At 34.6% G+C, this 25,613-nt stretch overlaps 4 protein-coding genes across 5 annotated transcripts; 1 reads left to right on the forward strand and 3 right to left on the reverse strand.

Moving 5' to 3' along the window:
• The first annotated feature begins 898 nt into the window (after window positions 1–898).
• On the forward strand, window positions 899–6,916 carry LOC111517734 (uncharacterized). Its single transcript, XM_023173986.2, has 3 exons — window positions 899–1,049; window positions 1,729–1,996; window positions 3,770–6,916. Exons 1-3 carry the CDS (start codon window positions 1,000–1,002, stop codon window positions 4,004–4,006), a joined length of 555 nt encoding a protein of 184 aa, XP_023029754.1. The 5' UTR covers window positions 899–999; the 3' UTR covers window positions 4,007–6,916.
• On the reverse strand, window positions 5,284–13,699 carry LOC111517742 (uncharacterized protein F26A3.7). 2 transcript variants are annotated; one of them, XM_023173998.2, is made up of 4 exons: window positions 13,573–13,699; window positions 11,228–12,406; window positions 9,699–9,897; window positions 5,284–8,910 (listed from the first exon to the last, which is right to left on the reverse strand). In XM_023173998.2, exons 2-4 carry the CDS (start codon window positions 12,394–12,396, stop codon window positions 8,761–8,763), a joined length of 1,518 nt encoding a protein of 505 aa, XP_023029766.2. In that variant the 5' UTR covers window positions 12,397–12,406; window positions 13,573–13,699; the 3' UTR covers window positions 5,284–8,760. The 2 variants fall into 2 exon arrangements, with proteins under 2 accessions (XP_023029766.2, XP_023029768.2); XM_023174000.2 differs by having other exon boundaries at window positions 13,586–13,661.
• On the reverse strand, window positions 12,405–13,566 carry LOC111517743 (phosphatidate cytidylyltransferase, mitochondrial). Its single transcript, XM_023174001.2, has one exon. It carries the CDS (start codon window positions 13,486–13,488, stop codon window positions 12,433–12,435), a length of 1,056 nt encoding a protein of 351 aa, XP_023029769.1. The 5' UTR covers window positions 13,489–13,566; the 3' UTR covers window positions 12,405–12,432.
• A 764-nt stretch (window positions 13,700–14,463) lies between the features above and the next one.
• LOC111517744 (transmembrane protein 272) lies at window positions 14,464–24,925 on the reverse strand. Its single transcript, XM_023174002.2, has 4 exons — window positions 24,617–24,925; window positions 17,817–17,939; window positions 14,992–15,096; window positions 14,464–14,703 (listed from the first exon to the last, which is right to left on the reverse strand). The coding sequence occupies exons 1-4, from the start codon at window positions 24,738–24,740 to the stop codon at window positions 14,522–14,524; spliced, it is 534 nt and encodes a 177-aa protein (XP_023029770.1). The 5' UTR covers window positions 24,741–24,925; the 3' UTR covers window positions 14,464–14,521.
• Window positions 24,926–25,613: the final 688 nt, after the last annotated feature.

Genomic DNA, 25,613 nt, shown 5'->3' on the forward strand with positions numbered 1-25,613 from the left:
ATTTTTTGGCCAAAAACTAAGTATATAGTTGACTTTCAGCTATATTCATTCATAAAAAAGTCAAATGGGGTAACTGTCAGTGTTAATATAACAAATACAGGAAACAGCCACAAACAGATAATGTATCTTACGTCTTTGCAAAACAAGTAACTATATTCAAAATCTTGCACAGTAATAATGTAAGCCAAAATCTTCCGCAGTGATTTCAAAATCTTCATTCGTATTTTCATTGAACTTAAAATGAATAAAAACACGTCAAATCATTGGGAATCAAAGGTTTTGACCTTCTACTTCATCTTCATACAAAAAAACGTGGGAATCTTCCAAAGAATGGAAGAAAGTATAAAATGGAAAAAAAGCCCTCTCAAAACAACTAATTTCATATAAACATTGAATTATATGAAAGAAAAATACTTTTGAAACAACTTATTTCAAATGAACATTGGATTATACAAAAAACATTGAATCAGATATCATTCACAGGATTGCTACCCAATATAGTATATGAACGATATTCAATTTCACTTACATGGAACACTCATCCTCAATGGCTATAGGAATCTTGTTTAAATTGAAAGGGATTCATTTTCAAGGGAGATTAATTTTCGGAAAAGGAAGGTTTTTGCTTTCTACTTCATGCAAAAAAATATATAAAGATGGAATAGTAGAAATCCCCTTTCAATTTGAAGTAAATCAGTAATATAGAAATGAATGAAATGTGTACATTGTAATTTTGTAGATACTATACTTATTTCAAAGAATTGAAGAAGTGAAACGCTGGAGAAAATAAAAACATCTTGAATATCAAAAGTGAAAAAACCATTCGGTCAACTGTTTTGGAGCCACAGGACTGTATGGAACTTTGAAGACTTTTCTCTCATTGGTCAAGCTGGATCTCCTGGTATTCCCCACTTACATTTCCTTAGACAAAAATATATATAAGGGGTGGTTTTCTGGTGCAGTTGCTACATTTTTCTTCAAGTGCATCAATAATTCAATATGTGGAAGTTACTGGTGAAAATCTTGATCCTCTTTCTCCTTGTTAAAAGGTGAGGCCCTTTATTCATATTTCAACATAATTTATTATCAGTGTTCGATTGAAATGATTTAAAATCAATATATTCTGAGAAAATTCAATAAAATCGGCAACGTTTGTAAAAAAACAAATCTCAAAAGTGATCTGAAAATGCTTCAAAGTAATATAATTCATTTATATAACAGGTTCCTCAAGTAATTTGGAAGGTACCTCTTTTTCAATGATTCTGAGAAGGAAGTTTCCCACGAACAGGGATTGAAATGTATTTATAAATGGTGTTTGAATCAAATAAATGAAAATAATTTTGACATCCATGCAAGAGGACTTCCAAGTATTGTGCAAGCCAAGTTACAAATATATCTGAATATGATTTTTTTTATTAACTCACATGGAGAATTTTTTTTCGAAATTGTAACATATAATTTTATGCTTTTCCCAAAAGAACCCGACAATAATTATATTGTTATGATAGTTTTTTTAAAAATGCTGTTTACATGAGATTTGAAACCCAAGCTTTTCGCTTGGTGAACTCAGCTTGTGAACTTAGTACATCAGTACAATTTCTAGACGTAGACTTGCCACAAATTTGTGTTCTTTATATAATCTATCCATCTATCAACATATTCAACTTGTATTGATAACTCAAATACGGAAATATATAGTTTTGAAAATATTACTCTGTTATTCTATAGCGTCAGTGTCCATCCAACTGAGCCAGATTCTTCTCGCGAGGTCGAAAAGTCAGTTTTGATCATGAGCAGCACCTACACCCTGGAAAACAACACCCTAGACAGAGTTTTCTATGAATTAGTCAAAAATGCCACTGGTTTGAATTTAAATATCAGCGTTGTGAAGAAGAACTTGAAGGAGCCGCTTTACATCAAACTGTCGCCGAAGAAAGAGGCGGAGGATGAATCCAATTTCGTCGGATGTGGCATTAGGATTGTTGACATGAAAAAGGTTAGTTTTCCTATCTATGAATACAGGGTAATACTTGATGTCCTATAATGAAACGTTCAAAGAAGTGGGCAAAAAGTAATTGATTTAAATGTCTTCCTTTACTTGAACGAAACACACATTCTTCAATTCTGAAGTTAATTTATGCAGACCGTTCTATATCAATTATATGAACTCTTTGAGATATTTATATTTTTAAAATCTGTTCAAATTTGTTTTTCATTAACCAGCTGTCCTCTTTTTATGAGCAACAATCCTCAGCAGTCGAAATTTGCGTGAGATCAATGAGGGATACCGGGGTGTTACCTTTTAACGTGCGATTCTCAGCCTCATTGACGGGGGAGCGGAGAGTCAAGTTATTTAGTCACTGTATTGTATAAATGTCTGCCATCCAAAATACGTGGATCGTAATCTTATATATGTATATTTTTTCGCCGTGATCGTACAAGTGCATTTGAAAAAGTGTGGGTATTTGAGGTCTCTTCGAGTGAGGCATCCTGAATGCCACAGGAATTGCTCTAGATAGCAGAACCATATTCAAATAAGCATATAAGGAAGCACTTTTTCAATACAGAAAACTCAGAATTATAAAAAAAAAATTAAATGTGTTCATGCTCACTTAGTTACGTGGTTTTAATTCCAAAGATATTCATTCAATATTCTGGAAATCCTATGTTGAACATCTGAGTTAAAAACTTTCTGGAAACAATTAAAAATTGGACATTTAAACAGAAATTGCTACAGAAGTCGAATTTTGATGGATACTATTGATGAAAAAAATTCCATATGAAGTGATTTTTGTACTGATCACACTATATATAAATAACTCAAAATCTGTATATAATATACAGACTATCCTACATAAACTTACATCACAAAAAGAACTCGAAAGACATCAAATATGTGAATATATCATCGTCGATTACTTCTTGTTTCAAATGTTGAAATTTCATGCATTCGATTAGTTTTTTTTTATTTTCTATGTCGGTACACTCGTCTTAAACATATGTAAGTACACATTTTCAATGAAGAAAAGAGAATTGAAACTTTCTATGTTTTTTACCACTTTTATTTGTAACTAACGTTACTGCAGTTTCGTCCTATGACATTTTCAAACTTATACATTACACTTTCAATGATTTATTACATTAGCTCTTATATACCAACCCTATAGGATTGATTTGAGTACCTGAATTTATAATTTACAATGCGGATGTGCCAATTTGAAATCCGGTGAGTAAACTGAATCGATTTGAACATTTAACAGGTTGCACCCGCTATGTTTATGCTTGTGAATTTCCAAGGATTCTAAATAATTGAGTTTGTAACCCTTCCTTTCTTGAAATAAATATTTCTTGAGAAAAATTTAAATTCACCATATTTCTTGAACAGACAGCTATTTCAAACTAGCCATCATCCATGTATTCCAAAAACACTTTATTGTGAGATTTTCACTAAATTGTTTTACAAAAACGCAACACGTGTTTCGCCATACAATGGCTTCATCTGGCGTGTCTTTCAACTAATTAGTTTATATAGTTGAAAGTTTATATTAGTTGAAAGACACGCCAGATGAAGCCATTGTATGGCGAAACACGTGTTGCGTTTTTGTAAAACAATTTAGTGAAAATCTCACAATAAAGTGTTTTTGGAATACGTTAGTTATGGATTTTCATCAAGTATCGGCCGATTCCATCATATATCATCATCCATGTATTCACAATATGGAAGGCTAATACCAGTAACTATAACGTTTTTAAATTTAATTTTTTTCAGCGTCGTTTGATATCTGCTGAAGTACTACTTTTCCTATGCGGAATATTTCTCTTGCAAACAATCCACATGGCCGTTTTTGATTTGGTTATTCGCCTAGCCACAACACGTTTCAAGGAGCACAAGCGGTTCAGATTCTACACCAATTTGATCACCTGGCTGATATTCCTTATTTCAACTCTTAATTTGTTGGCTGTTGTATTATTATTCAAAGACTTTGAGGTATATATGTGGGAATGAGAAAACACTACATTTCTTAATTAATAAGTGAAGTAGAATACGTTTATTGTTTTTGTGAGATATTAAATAAGAGGTGGATGATGATGTTGAAGGTCTTCAGAAAAATAATGGTGTTTAAGTGTATAATGGTAACTCTCAAGAAGGAAATAATTTATTATTTTTATTTCGAAATGTTTAATGGGGAATGTTTCTCCTGACGAAAATAAAGTAGTTTTCATAAAAGAGCTCTAAAACAAACAACGCATTTTAAACTTATCATTTCAACCTTTTTTTTCAAAAAATTATTTAAATACTTAAAAAAGAGGAATGAAATAATGCATTCAACATTTAAAGGGATTCGTTTCTATTTCACCATTTGGCAACATCGGTTATAGCTAATAAAGGACAATGAATCTGTTACCTGTATGAGACAGATGACATATTTCAGAGGCGTGCTGTTCTGTTTACTTATGTTCCGAGTTCCAAGACATTCTGTGACATATGACCTAATCTATCTTCCTCTATATCAATAAATAACAAAACAACTGTTGTTTATATGGCTTGTGGATGTGGTATTGAACTATAATTTATATTTTGCCTTAATTGTTGATTTATAAAGATAATTTTTCTTTTTTAAAGTAGAATATCTAGGTACGTATAAATTATTTCAACTTGATATAGGCGATGTTGCCAATATATGAATTAGAAACAAATCCCTTCAAAAATTAAAACCCAACATTTGAAACATCAATTTGAATACTTTTCAAAGTGAATTTGAAAAACTCATGAATTAAACTCAATTTTATTTTGTTCAAACTTGCATTTGCTGTAATAAACCAAATTGAGGAACATTCCCCAAAGATATACATACTTCAATCTTCCTTTGACTCCTGAGGCTTTTGATAACCCTAGACCTCAATAAATATCTAATAGTAATTTTTTTCCATGTCGCTACTAAAGAGGGGTCCTATTAAAAACATCCGAGTTGACCTAGAAAAAGGGGTTCAGAGTCAAATCCAATTGAACCATTAGATTTTCAGTTGTGTTGGTTCGTTTTACCACTAGTATCTTCAAGATTTCTAGCGGTTTCCATATTCGTGCTCACTTTGTATATTTCCACTGTTGCATGTCGCATTATGATGTCTGTATTACAAATCGTGAATTATATAATCCGTTTCACTATCTTTATTGCCTCAAAGAATCTTCTGTTCAGTTGAAACAATAACAGATTATTACTCACTTCGATAAAGCATAATAGGGTGTTAATTTTATCAATATTCATGTTTTTCGTCGACACACGTTTGAATACCATGAAATTAATCACAAGAATGTGCAGGTGTAGCTTTTTCGGAATGCTCAAAATAAACAGTTTTGAAGTTTTGATAGAAATAATCATGGGGAGTGGGTTTGCTTTTGGATCTGTTTTCTAATTATATCTGCTGAAATAATAATTTGATTCGTATGAAGGTGTTATCTATATATAGATAACATCAACAATTATTTAAATCTCACATGATTCAAGATAGTATTCAAATAAAGAAAAAAATTATGATGTTCCATCAAGTTGTATGTTTTAGTTTAATAGTAATTATGTCCATGGAGAGTTCTTTTATAGAAATTCAAGTGAAGAAAGAAACTGCCTAGTTTATGACAGGGTTAATATAGAACAAAATAGAAGAACAAAAAATTCACAAAACCACGCGAAAGAAGATTTCAAATAACATGAAAATGTTACATGTTAATATATGCAGTTTCAACCTAGAAATGAACTTATACTCTGGTAATCTTTGTTTATGAAAAAACCAAATAGATAGCTACAAAATAATCATGAAAGAGCTGAAAAAGCTTCATCCTCCTAGGTTTGATTTTTTCAATTGATTTATGGTTTCAAAAAAATTCTTCAATTCTGAATTCGTTCAGGTTTTCAACTGAATTTTTACATTGGGATACTTTTGTTTTTATTTCCTAGACCGGAAAAGAACTATCACACTCAAAAAATTATTTACTTTGTTCAAACACAGTTATAAGCTCAGTGACAAGTCATATGAACATATATCTTGCCGATTTGTAATATTTTTTCAGTCATCAAATGATTTAAATAGGCTGATTTCCAAATACCCCATTCACTCTAATTTATGTTACAGCCACGAGTATCTACAATATTATTTTTGAGTTGTGATTTGTAGAATATTCAGTATCATTCACATCTCTGCTATTTTATCTGATAGCAGTTCCAAAAACATCTTGGGTATGTTCATGGACAATTGATCTAAAATTAAAAAAGGGCCTTGAATGAATTTCTGGGAACCAGTGTTATGAGTATCTAATATTTTACAAAGACCCGACTGATTATTGATCTCAACTAAACCAAAGAGCCCAAGATAAATTATCCTGCAAATCATTCAAGTTGATGGTAACTCAGCAAAAAACCTTCAAATATTTTTCAAAATAATTGTATGTAATGTTCTTACAAACTTGATCATCAATAACCACAAAAAGTTTTACCTACAGTCCAAAATAACCTTAAACAGCTGTAAAATTTTTCATAAATGTTTGTTTAGTACTAAAAAAGAATTAAGGACACTCTGACCCATTATTTGATGAAAATTAATCACTATCCATGATGATAATCCAACAATTTTCACACTATATTTGAGATATGTTTCGCCACATGGTGCCTTCATCAGCTTCACGGTAGCTTCATCAAATAACAAAAGAATTTGCACATTTCAGACGAAGGTATCCACTTTTATGAAGAAAAATGTCATTTTTTTAAACAAACTGTTTACCTATGGTCTCATTCCTCTAATGTTTATATCATCTCGTCTTTGTTCCTAGTATTTAGTTAGTTTTAAGTGGTGTTGAGGTTTTTTCAACTCTTCTCAAAGTTTGTCTCATTGGAATGTTTGCATTAAAAATGTGTTGCATCTATCACATGTTTTATTTCAGCAATTAAATGTGTTACATTAGCAATGTTTTTATATGTAATAAAAACGATATTATTACTCTGTTATGAACACGTTTCTATTTTGACACAAATTACACCAATTTAAAAACATTAAAAACTAATTTATATGAAAAATCAAATATTAAATCAAAAGAAATTTCTCTAGATGTATTAGCTGAAATGTTCATTGAATTTTAACACATTATCTAGTTGAAATCAAGGCATTTAATGTTATGTTATATTGATTTCATTGTGATCAATGTTATTATATTTATATTTAGTTGTTAGCATTGCTTCGGTTTTTCCTATATTTAATTTCACTTCATCAAATTGTACATAATGACTAACATCTTTGAGGACAGAATTCATCTTTAGCATAGTAGTTTTTGAATTTTCATCATAACCAGCATCTGCAGAAAGGTTTATGAAAAGACCTGTATCGTTCAAATACATAATAAACATAAGTGGCCGGAGGAAACTACCTTGTTGCACACCAATATCTATATCAATTGCATATGGAAGAAAATCATTGATTTTCACTTTTTGTTTTCTATTGAATGAATAAATCATAATCCAATTTGGAACATTACCAGTAATGCAATCACCTTTTAGTTTGGTTAAGAGAATATTTCGCTTCGAAAGCAGTATTATCTTGAAGTTATGCGCCGCTTGCAAGAAGCAATAAAAAGAAAACGTCCGGCTATGTGGAAAAACAATTAATGACTTTTGCAACAACAAACATTGTTAATCATACCTCAGCCACCTCACTCGCCAGATTTGGCTTCCTGCGACACTTTCCTGTTCCCGAAATTGAAGAGACCCACAAAAAGATGGCGTTTTGCGACGATTGAGTAGATAAAAACCGAGTTCAAGGACATAACAAAAAGTGCATATCAGAACTGCTTTGAGGATTGAAAACAACGCTGGCACAATTGTATTATAACCGAGAGGGACTTCTTTGAAGGGGACAAAGTAGAAATTCATTAATAAATGAATTTTTTTGGGAAAAATGAAAATTCACCACATTTTTTGAACAGAGTAATTTATTGAATGCTCATTACAAATTTTGAATCCTACAATTAATAACCGAATGGCACTATATGCAATGATTTTGTTGATATCTGATACAGAGAATTGGAAAATATCAAAGAATGGGAACTTTAGGAAGTATCAAATGAAATGGTTTGAAAAATATGTAGATCACATTTAGATACTCTTTATGGGTTCAAACAGTAACAACTATTTTCATTATGAATAATATGGAAATCATTTACTTTTTTAATTTGCATGTCAAATATAATGGAAAATGAAAAAAATATCAATCATGATGAATATCATACAAAGTAAAGAAATAAATTTCAAATGAAATTTCACTTACAACCTCCAATTCTCATGAGAAATTTGATTTTTTATTAAAATTTTTCAAACTATAATGTAAAAAAACAGAGCAATGTTCAATTTTAGGAAAGTATTCAAGAAATTGAAAGGAAGGTTCATAACAGTGTTGATAAGGAGTTTAAAATAAGTAAAGGATAGTAACTTTTGATTTGAACAATAAGAATTAAATTCATCTACCTTCTCCCAATAAATTGACTACTTATATTTCTTTTAATAATTTCGAAAATAACTGAACATCTTTGTTTTCAAATTACATACTCAATAAAGACTACAAAGATATCACTCAAAATTGCTTGGCTTTCTATTATGTAATGATTCATCCCCAAAATAACAGTGATAACCAAACAATTTCTCAAATTTTTTACAACAAATTTTATTTCAAAGTCAGGTTTTGGACAAAAAACTTTAAATTGTCTTGGGAATGAAATGTTCACAGAAACTTTGATTCTCCTGAAGAAAACCTGTTGTCTAATAGTTGTGCTTTTTTCATCACGGCCTTTTTTTGGGCTTCATCAAAACGATTCACCTGAAGGTCTGTCTCCCTACTAAATGGGCGTCTTTCCAGTGGAGCAGTATCGTCCTAAAATTGACATGAAGATATGTATCAATCAATATTCTAGTGCATTAAATACTTTACAAAAAAGAATGTATGTATTCAAGGTGGAGTTGAACTCTTGCAGAAACTATTTTAGCAATGATTTTGGTTCCTTAGGCCCAAAATTTCTTAATTTTGGAGATGCAGAATGTCAGAATGAATAAGTACATTTTTATAGGTATCTAGAAAACTACTGAAAATGAACACTTCATTACGCATCATAATGCTATTGATTTCATTGATATAGATGTCGGCAATACAAAGTCAGCGGTACATTTATTGGAGTCAGAAAACGTAAAATTTCATAAATATCAATTAGGGATCAACCCTTCCTAAAAAATATTGTGCTGGTTATTTTGATAATTTATTCAGTTTTTCCTTCAAATGAATACAAATGAACTGAGCAGATGTTCTATCATACATGAACCACTCGTAGAGAATATCTTCCAAACTACATACTCAAGGATTTCTAAGAAAATTTCTGATAATATCCCCCGACAAGTTTTCCTCATCTGTGAACAGAATTTCTGATGCAAAGTTGGGATTGCTGACAATTTGTTAAATAAACCACTGACAAACTGCCAATCGTTGAGGAAAATCTCTTGGCAACACTGTCTGTACTCATTGAATGTGGAGTGAATAAAGTAAAGCATTTACAATATATATTTTGAAAATTTGTATTTATCATGAACGGTGTTATCAATTTTCCCCACTACAGCAAGCAATGATGACAGTTTTCTCAAGTTATTTGAAAGTAGTTGAAATTGTATTACCTTAGTTGATTTCAATTTTTTCTTGTGCATGTCCACCAAACTTTCTTTGTTTCGTTTACTCTTCTTTGCTAAAGCTTCCTGTTCCTTGTCTCTTTTCTTCATCTCCATCAATTCCATTTCTCTCTGGAGGTTGAGTTTGGGTTCTTCTTTACCTTGCTTCTTTCTCTCCTTATCTTTTGGTGTGTCTGTCCAAGTGGATCTAATTGAAGCAAAACATCATCAACCTGTCAACTTTATACTTATTGCTTCCACATTACTTGGATCATGTTCCGAGTCATGTTCTATGACAATTTGTTAGAATGTTTACAACTAGAGCAAAGGATTATACAAAAAAGCCGAAATTGATTTTTTTTCACCCTGTTTCGAACAACAATGCCAAGTAGTCGTGTTAGTTACATCATGCGTAACTCAAGAACAGCTGGACCAATTTTTATGATTTTTGAAGTTGTCTCCATCGGGAATAGGATAATAAGTATTGAAATATGATATTTTATCAATAAAAATAATAATAATAAAAGATGCAAAACATCAGTGAAAATATCTATTAGTTCGATAAGATTCTAAAAGATGGCGGTATGAGCTGACTGAATTGAGTAAGTTTCCAATAGATGGCACTATGTTTAAAGTACAAACGAGAACAGTGCGACGAACATCAAGAGCGGCACGTGAACAAAACAAGTACAAGAACGACAGAGACAGCAGACCAGCCGCTCATTAACACGTGCATTATTTGTTCGTCTTGCTTTCGAATATGCACCAAATATTAATTACTGCGCGCGTTCAAAAATTGCTATCGGTTTAATGGATAAGGTATGTCAAGTATTGAAATTTCAGAATGGAACACCCGAATCAGAAAAAGGTATGCTGTCATCTCTACCCACACCGCCGGACTCTTTACGCAGAAGATGACGTTACTTGAGGCGACTAAAATTTGAGGTCTCGCATCCGATGGACGTAATTTTTAAACTACACCATTTCTGTCAAATCACCGTCGAATCTATTATGAAAAAAATTTTAAATTCACATTTGCAAATGTTCAAATCCCAGTCTCGTGGATTTTCATAGCGGCTGAACGCTTCTGTCTTTATTTGTAAATAATAATTCATCTGTATTGACTATACCCTCGCCACAGCAACACATGGCAAGAAATAGAAAATTGATGAGACTGACTAACTGATGACTGGAGCATACATCAGAGCACAGCCCCTCTAGTTTCGTTACTTTATAAAATGGCTAAATGAATACCATCCATACTAGTGGATTGGTAGAAGAGCAACAATATTGATTTGACCTAAGTAAGTAACTCCTAAGAATATTTATATGGGGGAATTTGATGTTTGTAGTCTGGGAAGGTATTGACACTACCTTATTTTATTAAAAAAAATATGATTTCAGTTAGAGGAAGAGGCTATCATTACTAGTTTGCGAAACATATCTGATAATCACGCAAAAGAGAATTTTGAAAAATTCGGGATTTGAGTCAAGAACTATAGAAAGCCTCAAATCCCGAGGGGTAAAAAGTTCCTCACCTATCTGAGAAATCTGGGCCAGCTTTGGTCCTGAACTGCCTGGGTCCTAGTCCAAGGTTAACAGCTTTCACTGCGGGCAACTCCAACATCCATTCTTCCCTTCCAGGTTGTTTCAGTTGCTGTGGATCCAACTGAGCTATCTTCATTTCCAAAGCCCTTTCTTCCAGTTCCACGTGAGACCTCGAAAAGCTGGCCCCCATTGGTACAGGACCATACACTTCTTCCTCTTCTTCATCTTTCTCTTGGCACTCAGAGTCTTGGCTAAGCTTTTCCCTCAAATGTGAAGATAGAGCAGGACCAATATACTTCTCTGGATTCTGTTCCTGCATAGTTGGCAAACTAGGCCCGCAAAGTAGTTCTTGATTCTCTAAATTCTTTTGTAGATGTGGAGGCAGGGCAGGTCCAATAACTTTAATCTCTTTATTCGACTCTATAGAATTTTGTTCAATGGCTTCATTCTCCATATGAGTTGGCGAGTTAGGTAGCATAGGTCCAATGATTTTATTACCAGATTTAGTATCATTATCCGTATTACCACTTGGTTTGGCAGCCGGTAAAGTTGGCCCATATAAATCATCTTTCATACAATCAACAGCTAATCTAGATTCTTGTGTTGGTAGATCTGAATGATCATCAGATGCATTTGATGGTTCTGAATGTATAAGACTAATTACAGATTTCTTTGTTTCCTCAGAGGGTGAGTCTAGTACGTTTTGGGTAAAAGAGCAAGAATCTTTGTTTTCAATCATTTTCTGTGAATTTTCTCCAAGTTTCTTCTGTAAATGAGGTGGCAATGCTGGTCCCATGTATTTAACTTCATTCGGGTGCTTTTGAGTTTGAACAGATGCCAGAGACTGTTGTAAACTCTGAACATCAGTAACTGGACTACCATCCTCATTTGTTCTTTTACAATCTCTTTCCAGTTTATCTTTTTCCTGGTGCTTTCTCCTATCCCTATCTCTATCACGATGTGAGCTATGTGTTTTACGTTTCTCGCGATGCTTGTCTTTGTGGAGAGACTTTCTCTCTCTTCTTGGACTTCTATTATCACGACTACTATCTCTTTTAGAACTCGTTTCACTATTTTTACTTTTGTTACGAATACTGTCTGTTTTATAACGAATACCCCTATCAGAGTCAGCGGAGTCAGAGTCCGATATTTGGTACATGCCGGAGTGTCTGCAAAAAAGCAATATATTAAACGTTTATTGCACGAACATCTTTTTAATTTTTTTACTACTATATTTCACACTTTTGAAAAGTCCAGCAGTGAGGATGCCTTTGAGGCTTTGACTCACTGAAGATTTCCACACAATGTCACTAACACACTCTTTCACAATTTGCCCACAATCTGGATCATAAGCTATTGCCCTGAGCACATCTTCTGTGTCCTGTCGCAAAGTGCCCCTATTCCAAAATCTTGTGAGTGACATTTGAGGCCATCGCGGTAGTTGATTCAAGTGATAGAGCCTAGCTAAGGGACTGATATCTTGTGAGCAAAATACGGGAGACTCATTTACATCATGAGTTTTACTTATGTGGAAGTTTCCTTCTTCTTTGAGGTCTATGACTGCAGGTACAGGAAAGTCTACATAGTCCGGCAGAGCCGATATAAAAGTTCTATACAAGCTACGAAACCCTAGCAACTGTGGTTTCACTATATTACTTACTTTGTTTTTGTTTTCACCAAAAGTCATGCGGAAGTCTCCACTGTAACTGAGGTTTGATATGGTATGGTAGAATTCATATTCGGTAAAGGATTCTGGAAGAATGAGTAATGCAGCATGCACTGCTGACTGGAGGTTGAGCTGCAAAGCAGTTTCCAGTTCTGAACTTAAGGGTTTCTTTATTATTTCCACTGGCTTGTGCAATCTACCAGCAATATAGAGATCGGACCACTCTAACAAGTCTGTAACCAAATCGTTGGTACTAACAACTCCGTATTTGATATAAAAATCGTCGAAAGGAATAAGGGTGTTGAAGTACACTTTGGCACCAAAATTCTCCTGATATCTGGCCACAAAATTATGCCCGAAATGTTTGAGCCCACTGTAATGTGAGGAATTGGTCCTTAAATTAGCTTCATGCCAGGACTGTGGGTTGTTGACGCAAAATATCAAGTCGATCATATTCTCTGAAGGTTTGTTCTGAAGCTGTTTTTTCACACCTGAACCATAGGCGAAACAGAACGTAAAGTTTTGTGGAAATCGGGATAGAATTCGCTTGTATAACGGGGGAACGATTGTGACTTTGGTAGACATTGTTGTAAAATAATAATAACATTATATAATGTATTTCTAGTTATGAACATGCATGGAATTTTTTGAAAACCTTAACCTACTAACCTAAATTGATTACCTGTCAAACAATTTGTTTACATTGCTATTGACGTTTGATTCTCCTTCTGTCAATGTCAGTGGGAATTATCATTCGATTCAGCGTTGCCATATTGATGTTGCCTTCTATTGTTGCTGTCGACTTGAATCCCGATAAAACAGACAGTACTTTTTAATATTATTGACATGTTAGTTTACACATAAAGGTTCCATCAACCTTATAATTACATCTTGCGGGGCTTTTAACACATTATTGCCAAAATACTCATGGAAAAAATTAAGGTGCAAAAATGTTCATGTCAATGACTCATTCGAGAAGAATTGCCGTTAGACAGCGGTGGAAAACCCCAGGAAAAAAACACAATTCGTTATTTGAAAGATGTATTATACCAATAGTTGAAGGCGAAGCAGTTTGCTAGTTTCGGATCTTGGGAAAACTATGCATGAATATTCAAATTGACTCTTCCCTGACAAGTTATACGCTTTCTCTGCTCGTTCAAAATACATGGAAGACATACCGACATCTGTGAAGTACACAATCATTCGCGACATCTGTGAAGGAATAGTAGACCTTCATTTTGAATTCAATATTCTTTTTGTTGTTTGTCACGTTGCTTGGGAAGCTAGCCAAAAGAAGGAATATAATAGCTCGTCAATAGTTCATACACTGAATTTTTTTTAACTAAGATAAAGTGAAAGTGAGGTTTGGTTTATGAATTAACCAAGCAGTTCCAACGATGAATAAGAATTCAATTATTAAAGGTATCGATTACATGAAAAAAGTAATATACATGAAGAAAAGAATAAAATGGATGTCCATTAATGAAAAATTATATATTTCTACAAGACTTCATTATATTTTTTGGGGTATAAGAAACGAGAAAGTAATAAAAATGAGAACACATTATAAAAATAAAATATATTTTCGAAATAAATATTTTTTTGAATAGTACGCTCATTATTTTTTCTTGAAATCACCCCTCATTAACATGTAGCACAATGACAACATGATGAAGATTCCTAACAGCGTATACTGGAAGGTGAGTATCCAAAAAGCTAGTAAATATGCCGTTCTGTTACAGTATTCGCCAATTTTAGGATCGTAATTCGGTTGGTATTCCTTATAAACGACGTACGTCCCTAAAAAAAATCAGGTGTAATTTGCATTTCTTTATTGATGTCCTGACAATGTTTCTTGTCGATTCATGAAAGTTAACATCATTGCTTGATTTTTTGATGCGGTTTCCTTAAACTTTCTTTTCGTGAAGTTAATAATTCGGGAAATATTCAACATACTAAGAAAAATTGAGAGAAGAGAACATTTAAACCCCTCACTTTAAAGGGGGAAGCTGCGTGTTAATTCAGTCATGAAATTGTTTTTGAGAAAGATATATTAATTCGGACACAATATTATCATCTGTATCTCACCTAATCCATGCCATCCGATGTCAAAAACTACAAGCACTATGGCTGAATTGAACAGATATCTGTTTGATCTGTCACTCAAAAATTTGGCCAAGGCTCCGACGAAACCTAAAAAACCAATTAAAATGACTAATTTTGATCTTTAATGTATTCATTAACTGTACTAGGGGCGTCAAAAACTATTCTGAGAAATACAATAACATTATTTTGTCTTTATCAATAATGTCGTGATACTGGTAACGTTATTGACGGAAAATGGGAAAAGTAATTTTGTCGAACTATTTCTGTGATAAATTCCAGTCTTTCCCAAAATTATTTGAAAATATTACTGTCAACATGATATCCAAGCATTTCGCTGGCAATAATATGTTTTGTCCTGTACACATCAAGGTTTCACAGGACATGAATCTTTCAAAATGATGAGTTTCACTAGTTCGGACTTCCATTGTCTACTATATAAAATGATTTGAAATCCCTGAAACAAGTAAAAAAGAATAATTAAAAAAGAATAGTTGAAAATAACAATTATATTAAGCAACAATAAACCTGAAATGCAATGATAGTGAAATAACCTACAAGTAAAAATATAATAATTGAATAAATAAAAATTAAAGGAATGAAAAAAGAAAATAATAAAAAAATAAAAAAGTGTAGAGATTTCAAGTCACGTTAGTTCACGACGTTTCGATTGTTGGTATCTACAATCGTCTTCGGGTGATGACTGGACTGATTCCTCCGAGAGATGACTATTTTATAGGTCGTTGAAATACTTTCACTTTCTCTACTTTCCATTTTCCGCTTCACTGATTCCGTGAGAGATGACCGTTTTGGCGGGAGTTGGTCATTTTTCGTATGATGATGGGTTTCCATATGTTTCGTATATCTACGCTGGCCTGGCTGAATACGTTGTTGGACAACATGTATGCGGCTTCCTTGAATTTTCTCCTGAACCAATGTTCCTCTCTGTGCAAGATCTCAGCTTGGGACCACTCGATGTTGTGTTGATGGGTCCAAACATGGTCTGCTATTCCTGATTTGCTGGTTTCTCCTCGCTGTGTGTGCTTCTTGTGCTCGACAATGCGAACATTCAATGGCCTCTTAGTTTCACCAATATAGGATTTTCCGCACTCACAGGGTATCCGGTAAATGCAATTCTTGGAATCGCAGTCCGCGTTTGGGGGCCTGGTTTTCGTGAGGCTGCTACGGATAGTGTTACCGGATCTGAAACAGGTTCTGATGTTGTACTTGGAACCAATTCTTCTTATCCTCTCCGATAATCCTCTGATGTAGGGAAGTGCAAGCACTGGTTGTGACGGCTTCTCTTCCTTGCGAGGCTCCTGCTGTCTTTTAGCCAAAGTCTTTTCTACCATCGTTTGGAGTATCCATTCCGCTGAAGATCATTTTTGATAATGTCTAGTTCCTTGTCCAGACCTTCCTTTGTATTACAGAGCCCAAAAGCACGGTCTAGTAGAGTCTTGATGATTCCTCTTTTTGTCGATTGATGGTGGTTGGATTCGTGGTTCAGATACTGTCCCGTATGAGTGGGTTTTCGGTATACAGATGTTTCCCACTTAGTGTCGGTCCTCTTCACCAAAACGTCTAAGAATGGCAATTCATTGTGGATTTCCTTCTCCATTGTGAAAGTGATGGAATGTCTCACGCTGTTGATGTGTTTCAGAAAGGCGTCTAGTTCAGTATTCCCATGGTTCCATATTATGAAGGTGTCGTCAACATATCTCAACCAGACTCGAGGTTTCTTGTGGGCTTCTTCAATGGCCAGAGTTTCAAACCACTCCATATATATGTTGGCTATGACTGGTGAAAGTGGCGATCCCATTGGCAGTCCCTCATCTTGTGTAAAGAAATCGTCCTTCAATTGGAAATAACAGTTTCGTACACAGCATCCTAGTAATTCCATAATTACTTCTATAGGTAGATTCGTTCTCTCTTTCAGGTTCCCGTCTTCGGATAGCTTTCTCTGTATGATTTGGAGTGCTTCTTCGACCGGAACGTTAGTGTAAAGGCTTTCCACGTCGAAACTAATTAGTTGATCTTCCTGTGTGACTTCAATTGACCCTAGTAGTTCCACAAAATGCCTTGAATTCTTCACAAAAGACGATGTTTTTCCTTGTAATGGTTGTATTAAGGGAAGTAAAAATCTAGACAAGTTTTGAGTAGCCGAATCTCTGGAGCTGATGATCTGTCTAAGCGGAACGTCCTTCTTGTGGATTTTGCGTAGACCATACAAGTGAGGGGGCTTACTGTGGTGTGGTGTTAGCCATGATCTTTCCTTGTCTGAAAAATAGACTTGGTGTTTTTTTAAAATTTGGTACAACTTCCTTTCGATTGATGCAGTAGGGTCCCGTACGATCTTTGTGTATCCGAACTAGTGAAACTCATCACGAAACATTGTCAATCACCTTCAAACAAATTTCAAAATGATGTTGGATGCACTTGAATTTTCTTATTTTATGACCTCACCAAAACCGTCGACATAACTTCTTTAGATTTGGGTTGACGAGCCTTGAAATTTAGGTTCTACTAGAACCGTTAACTAGTAGCGTATTCAAATAACACCTCATTTTGAGATTATTAAGACGTTTCACTCAGTAGCTTAACTTGAAGAAGAATAAACACTGGTGCAACCTATGAGTCATGGAGTGGTTGTACTCCAAGGCTCAGCTCTGGGGCCACACGTTCTTCAATATATTCTAAGAAACAAGTAGACAGAGCAGATGAATATTAAGCACTTTCTTACTCAAGTAGTATTCTACAATTTATGATATCGTATCGTATGTAATAACTCCCGGACCATATACTTACTGTACCTGCTACTATCAAATAAATTGGAATGAGTCTGTTGATAGAACAACTGTTAAGACTAACCCATCCTACGGTGAACATAAAGAAGAATACTGCATAAAGGAGGACCAAAGATGCATTGATGCCAGCTGAAACGGAAGAGATATGGTTTGAAGTCACAGTTATTCAAAGGCCAAAATCATTTATGATTTGACAACGTTTAGTTAGCAATAATAGGTACGGGTTGGTATATTTGGTCAATGTATCAGTCTGTCTGTTTAAAATCTGTTTTTCCGTTAACCAGCTGTCGCACCCCTACGAACGACAACCCTCAGAAGTCGAAACTTGTGCGAGCTAAGGATTAACGAGGTCTTACCTTTTAACGTGTGATTCCTAACACGTGTGATTCCTAATGTATGTCTAACGCCATTGTGAAATTGACCAATATGGTAACTGAATATAGACACAAAACTAAAATTGTAGTTTTTGAACTACTTTCAAAAAAGTTTATGATTGAAGTTTTTATTAATTCTTTTATATTCATCAACTAAACAAATCATCAAATAAAAATATCTAGCAACATTTAAAAGGAAATTGTAGGGGTAGTCTGGACTAGTTCGACTGGAAGAACCATGATCTTTTTCTGTGGACGTTGAAGGCGTAGAAATTGCTGGATTAAGTATAGCTGTAGATTCTTTACTCATTTGTTGAACAAGATTTTCTATGCATTCCATTCTCCTATTACTATTTTCGAGATTTTTAATCAGCTTATCACAAAAAATCTTTAGGTTGCTCACGTTTTCAATAACACACCTTCCTCTTGAGATTCCTTAGATTTTCCCAAATACTGATTTTGCAAAGAAGTTCTGTGAAATCAGTTTTGGGAATTTATCATTACAGGATACCTACTTCTTGAAAATTTCAGCCTCCAGCATTATTTTCATGTCAGGGACAGTTCCACCAACCAGAATTGACATTGAAATATTCAAGTAGGTTAACTAACTGCTTTCGCGAAAGGTTTTGAAGTAACTTGACCATGGTTTTATCGAATGCATAAGAACTATTCACTTGTTGGGGTCAGCAATTGTAGTTTTTGAACTACTTTTGAAGACGTCTTTGATTGAAGTTTTTATTGATTCTTTACTTAACATTTACTAAACAAATCATCAAACAAAAAAATCTCCTAGCCACACTTAGCACATTTCATTTGGAAGGAAATTGTAGGGCACTACAAAATCATTATGCATATTTGTCGATATGGTGGAGGCGTTTGAGAGGGTTGAAGTTAGAAAAATATGGATTTTTAGAGACATTTCTTATGAGCTAATGCAGATCTTCTATTTGAGCACGCAACAGAGTGTTGGAAATAGGTGATACCAGCAAAGAGGACATGAAAGTTGTATTTGTCCACATAGAAGTATTCCTAGGCCAAGTCAATTTATACGTTATGCTTTGTTTCGACAAAACTACAGTAAGAAAAATACGTTTAGCTGACGACACTCCTCTGTGCAGCTAGTGTAAAGATCTCAAATCTGTAGAATAAGATTTCAAATAATTTGGGCAATAATTTTTGAACATAGATTTTCGAAAAACATCACCCTTTCCATTCATAACCAACAGATTAGACTTTTACATTTACGGAGAATCAAAGTTAGGTTCAGAAAAATATGACAGAATCCAACAAAAGGTATGTATGAACTGCTATACAGAAAAAAATTGTTTTGATGGTTGTCACGAATATACAGGGTGTCCCTGGACTTCCTGTTTTCCTCTCGGGAATGTATAGATGGGGTCAAAATATCATCAGTACTTCATATAACTTTTTTTCCTAAAAGTCTTCGTAACCAAGTTACGGGCCCTCGAAGTTACAAAATGAAAAATGTTTTTCTTTGATAACTTTTCAAGTGAATATTCAAAATCATCCAAATTTTGGTAATTGACTAAACAAATGAATTCCGTCGATGAGCTTTCATGCAGGAGTCAGTTGTTTTGCTACAAAGTCAGGAACGGACAACCCCCGATGGTCCACACCCCAAAACTTTGAAATGACAGATATTTTTCAACAAAATAAGGTTACTTGGACAATTTTATGAATGAAAGTACTCGTGTGGAAAGTCGATCGGAGCAACGAGTCTTGATAAAAATGTAGTTCTACTCGACGACATCAAACCCGCTCGTCCACCATTATTTGAAATGAATAATTATCAAAGCAGAAATAATAATGATAACGTTAATTCAACAACATTTATAACAGGAATAATACAAAGTATGCTAAAATGAAGTCGTAAACAAAAAGTAAAGTACCTATATGGAAGTTTAAGTCACAATTGTGATAGCAGATATTTTTTCAAAAGAAATATCAAGTTCTGTAGATTCGTGGTGTTTTTAAACTAACAAGCTACTCTACTATGCGAATTCATTCCATATTTTGTATGTACATTATACTTGTGGAATAATGACGTTTCGTGTTGATCAGTTATCTGAATCTTATGAAACTCAACATTCGAATGTTTCAAATTCTTCTTCACAGCTAAACTGTTGAGGAGTTTCACTGATAATTATAATTTTATGGGAGAAATTCTTTAACACGAATCTAAATTTAGCTGAAAAAACGCACATCGGAAAAAATATTTACTATACTAATAAAAAGCAAACGAATGAACTACAAAAACGGCTGCACATGATCAGGTGAAAAATATCCAGGGAATAATTATGTTCCATTTCTTTCACAGATGTTGGCAAAAAAACCTTTTAGAAAGTTTTGATAAAAAATGAGAAACTGGAATGCGATTTTGTTTTGTTGAGTGGTGCGTTGTCATATGACTATCATTGTATTGTCAATATTCTATAGGATATTTTGAATTTTTTTGATATGGCCGAACAGTTTACATTCAATGAATATGCAGATATGCATGTATTTTATGGACGAACATTTTGTAATGCTGCAGAAGCTCGTCGTCTGTATTCCGAGCATTTTCCCAATCGAACGGTACCGTCAAGAGAAACATTCGAGCGTGTCGATCGCAGCTTGAGGGAGACAGGTATGTAATAATTGATAATTAATTTGAGCACGTTGTTTTATTTCGATATTATTGTAGGTACAGTTTTGCCAAAACGAGGTGGTGAGGGCGCTCCTAGGACTGTACGTACCGTTGTATTGGAGGAAAATATTTTGGAAGCCGTCGCTGATGATCCTTCAATGAGCATCAGAAATCTATCAGAACAGTTCCATACATCCAAGTCCACTATTCATAGAATAATTAGGGAACAACTGCTCCACCCATTTCACATCCAGAAGGTACATGCCATGACACCTCAAGATTTTCCAGCACGACTGGAATATGCCAATTGGTTCATGGATAGGCAAAGAGAGGATATGACTTTTATTAATCGAGTTTTATTCACTGATGAAGCAGGTTTCAGTAGAGATGGAGTTATCAACTCTCATAATCTCCATATATGGGCCGAAGAAAATCCCCATGGGATATTGCAAACCAAACACCAACGGAAATTCAACATGAATGTTTGGGCTGGTATCATAGGAAACCATCTTATAGGACCATTCGTTCTACAGGACCGATTGAATGGAGAACGTTATTTGGAGTTCATTCAGAACGATTTGAATGGACGTTTGGAACATGTTTCATTGCAAACCCGACGAGATATGTGGTTTATGCATGATGGCGCTCCTCCTCATTTTAGTTTGATTGTGCGTGACTATCTGAACCATATTTTCCACAATAGATGGATTGGTAGAGGTGGGCCATATTCATGGCCATCGCGGTCTCCGGATTTAAATCCATTGGATTTCTTTCTGTGGGGGCATCTAAAAAGCCTTGTTTACGCTACACCTATTCACACAAGAGATGCATTGTTGAATAGAATAACATTACATTGTGAAGCCATACGAAACGACCCTGGAATGCTATTTCAAGTACAGAGAGGGTGTCTTCGCAGACTAAGAAAATGTATAGAGAGAGAAGGTGGTCATATCGAGCAGTTTCTGTAGCGGATTTTTCATTTCTGTTTGCTCTTGAGGCTTTTGAGTTTCGTTACTTAAACGTGTTTGCATTATAAAAATTCGTTATGAACATTTTACCTATCATTTCCATTTTCCTTAAAAACTAATATTTTCGAATAATGGTAGACATCTCAGGATAAATGTTGTTGAATTAACGTTATCATTATTATTTCTGCTTTGATAATTATTCATTTCAAATAATGGTGGACGAACGGGTTTGATGTCGTCGAGTGAAACTACATTTTTATCAAGACTCGTTGCTCCGATCGACTTTCCACACGACTACTTTTATTCATAAAATTGTCCAAGTAACCTTAATTTGTTAAAAAATATTGAAAAATATCTGTCATTTCAAAGTTTTGGGGTGTGGACCATCGGGGGTAGTCCGTTCCTGACTTTGTAGCAAAACAACTGATTCCTGCATGAAAGCTCATCGAACGAATTCATTTGTTTAGTCAATTACCAAAATTTGGATGATTTTGAATATTCACTTGAAAAGTTATCAAAGAAATACATTTTTCATTTTGTAACTTCGAGGGCCCGTTACTTGGTAACGAAGGATTTTAGGAAAAAAAGTTATATGAAGTACTGGTGGTATTTTGACCCCATCTATACATTCCCGAGAGGAAAAGAGAAAGTCCAGGGACACCCTGTATATGAGGTAGCATATTTTTCTGGTAGATTTGTGAGAAATGGAAAAATCGCTTAGCTCTCAAGAAGCAAGAATACCCATCATAATAGATGGCCTCTAATGCCGTGTTCCTCCACTGCATTATTTCTATTATATGTACTTTTAGAAATACGTTATCTGTGGATCTTCGTTAGATGTTATTAATGTAAGGTTTGCATTGGTTTGCGAAATTTCGTTCCGGAGATTTCAGACTCGAAGATGAGCACTGAATTGGTCGACCAGGATAAGGATTTGAGGACCCTGATGGAGACTGACCCCTCAAGAACCTTGCGTTAGATGGCAGAAGAACTAGGCGTCAGCACCCATACGGTTTTTGATGGTTTAAAATGTATTGGACAGGTCGAAGAGTTCGAAAAGTGGCTGCCCCATCATTTGAACGATCAACAGAAACTGTCACATTTTGAGGACCATTCTTTTTTGCTTTCACGTAACCAAAACGAAGCTTTTTGGATTGGATCGTCACATGTGATGAAAAGTGGATCATCTACGACAACAGAAGATGTCCAGGACAGTAGATGACCAATGAGCTCCCCAGGCACTTCCCATAGGCGAAAACCCACCAAAAGAGACCATAGTTCAAATTTCACCACTATCTGAGAGATTTGAGGTATCACTATATAGAAATGATCCTACCGAACTAAAAAGACTACATTCATGCAGTATTTTCATTACTAAGAATTCAGTTTATTCACTATACTGGGACTATCCCATTAGTAATTATTAATGCAGACCTACACTGCCACTACACTACCACTTTTATTATTGATCGTATCATATTTAAAGAAACCACAAGATGGAATTTTCCGAGATTATTCCACATCTATGTCACCAATGATTAGATAACCCTGGAAGGTTTTTTACTCAATTTTAGCTGGAAATAATGATAAAATGGAAATTCAATGACGCTTTGATTACGAGAGACGTGTTTCTTGAATATTTCTATTTGAGCTGTCTATAATCGTAAATTTTCCAAATCAAGAGTTATAATTGCAAAAATTATATGGATTAGGCATAATGCCTACTTTATGCACCAAACTTTCACTTTTACTTCAATAATGAGCAATGATAATTGTTAAATTAGGTCAAAAATTGTGGACAGGGTTTTCTCATATGAACAAACTTTTCTCCGACGGAATCTTCGAGACACCAGGCGCTCTCTCGGACTTTCCTCTCATAGCTGCTCATGGAAATCTTTATGGAACATGGAGTCACCAAAGAATCCAACCCTAGGTCTACAGAGAAGATGTGCGTCAAATAAACGACCCCAATTGTCCTCCTTGTATCATCAGATCAGAAGCAAGAGCTTCACAGTTCTCCAGCTCTTGATCCTAGATGGTTCAATTAGAAGATTTATCTATTATCTGTGGCCCATATTAGGTTTTCAGGCTTCTGGCAGAGCCCTAATGAAGCCACAAGACCTGAATCACCCACCAAATAAAGTAATGGGCTTCGTTAAGAAGTTTAATTTATTTGGTCGAGTCCGCATGTACCTACCTTCTTTTACTTCAAGGAATCCTTGAAGGAAGACAGTATTTTAACAATTTACGGTAAAAATGATGAACTACATTTTTCTTTGGATCATTCTGAGAACTCTTACTTTCCACAAGTTGAATAAATGAAAATTGTAATAGGTGTGGAAATAGCAATCTTGGACTCCACCCCGATAAGTGTCTAAATTCAATGTAACTCTCACAAAGAAGAACTCGTTTGATTTGGAAAACGTCCTCTGTTGATGTCAAAGGAGTTTTCAAGTGTGAAATATGTCAATTCTGTTGATTGACTTTTGAAACCTTCGATGTAGAACAAGCAGGTGGCCTCTTTGACATTACTCATGCAACAATTAGCTTTCTCTTCATGAGAAAAATTATAAAATACGAGTTATTGTTAAATAGTGCATTTGGTTTAGTGAAAAATACATTAAATCTACACGGTTTTTGTGGTGAACTAGAAGTCTGCTCTTTCTACACCTGTATTAAGTTCTCCACTACGATTTTCATTCTTTCAGATTATGGAAGATGAGCATTCCCAGAAAGATCCATATAACTTTTTGATTCCCTCTACAAAAATGACTTATCTGAATGATTATAAAATAAGATTAACTACATCATACTTACGTGGTGGTTTTTCCTTGGCCTTTTCCAACGGTTCATTATTTTCCTCCGACTCTAATATTTTTGTACTCGATCCCTTTTCAATATCGTCACTGGCTTCTGCTGTTCCACTTTTTCCATCTGCCATTATTTCTTGTCATTTGTTTTTAGGCTCAAAAACTTGACATGCGCCGCCGCTACTATTTCGAACAACAAGCAACAATCCGTGGTACAGAAATCTCTATTTATAATTTTTTGCCAGGATACACTGTTTCGTTTATTTTTAGTGTGTCGTATTTAACACGCCGATCGAAGTATTGGCGGAAATTAAAACCAACAATTAACTATTTTATTGCTTCTTTAACAAAACAAATAGAACAATGCGTTCGGATGGCAGGTCCGGTTTGAGAATCAATTAGGTTACCCTTTTGTCTCAGTCACTCTGAATTCTACAGGTTGTACTGTTTTTCGGAAACAGCGCCTAAATATTTCAAATTTGACTGAATAAAAAAGTAGCTGACCCATAAAACAAACAAAACCAAAATTAAAGAATGATTTTTGAGATATTTGAAGTGGCCCAGTCTACTTTATTATTCAGTAAGACTAAATAAAAGTGTCATTCGTGATTTGTTTGGACCTGCCGCATACCTCATCAGTGGTACTCAGTTGTAACACGAATACAACATTTGAATTGAACCGTAATCTTGGTGACATTGAAACACAATATCAGTCAGACCGAACATCCCATATAAAAAATAAATGGGGAATTTTGTTGGAATTGGAACAAGAATATTTAATGGGGTGTTATATGTTTTTGAAAAAAAGAGCTTTGCGGTTTTCTACATCTCCATTTTGGTAGGAAAGGATGGTTTACGATGCCAGTAGAAAAGTTAGCCAACTAAAAAAGGTAATAATGAAGTCGAGTGCATAGAAAAAGTACCTAAACTCTGTCCATCCAAGCAAAGGTATGCTCCAAAACATTATCATGCATAGTACACGTGATCGCCCAGACAAGGCTGCT

Source organism: Leptinotarsa decemlineata, unplaced genomic scaffold (assembly GCF_025532065.1).
Source record: "Leptinotarsa decemlineata unplaced genomic scaffold, Ldec_3_MD MMD2_P_RNA_scaffold_5, whole genome shotgun sequence".
Lineage (NCBI taxonomy): Eukaryota > Metazoa > Arthropoda > Insecta > Coleoptera > Chrysomelidae > Leptinotarsa > Leptinotarsa decemlineata.

Bases quoted from the DNA above. Each gene is read 5' to 3' on its own strand.
- LOC111517743 (XM_023174001.2), bottom strand. From the start codon at position 13,488: ATGTCTACCAAAGTCACAATCGTTCCCCCGTTATACAAGCGAATTCTA.
- LOC111517734 (XM_023173986.2), top strand. From the start codon at position 1,000: ATGTGGAAGTTACTGGTGAAAATCTTGATCCTCTTTCTCCTTGTTAAA. The intron at 1,050-1,728 runs GTGAGGCCCTTT...GTTATTCTATAG, and splicing joins CTCTTTCTCCTTGTTAAAAG to CGTCAGTGTCCATCCAACTG. The intron at 1,997-3,769 runs GTTAGTTTTCCT...AATTTTTTTCAG, and splicing joins GGATTGTTGACATGAAAAAG to CGTCGTTTGATATCTGCTGA.
- LOC111517744 (XM_023174002.2), bottom strand. From the start codon at position 24,740: ATGGCAGATGGAAAAAGTGGAACAGCAGAAGCCAGTGACGATATTGAA. The intron at 17,940-24,616 runs GTAAGTATGATG...CTTCCGTTTCAG, and splicing joins GGCCAAGGAAAAACCACCAC to CTGGCATCAATGCATCTTTG. The intron at 15,097-17,816 runs GTACAGTAAGTA...TTGGTTTTTTAG, and splicing joins AATTTATTTGATAGTAGCAG to GTTTCGTCGGAGCCTTGGCC.
- LOC111517742 (XM_023173998.2), bottom strand. From the start codon at position 12,396: ATGTACCAAATATCGGACTCTGACTCCGCTGACTCTGATAGGGGTATT. The intron at 9,898-11,227 runs GTGAGGAACTTT...TGCTTCAATTAG, and splicing joins GGCCCAGATTTCTCAGATAG to ATCCACTTGGACAGACACAC. The intron at 8,911-9,698 runs GTAATACAATTT...TGTCAATTTTAG, and splicing joins AAAAATTGAAATCAACTAAG to GACGATACTGCTCCACTGGA.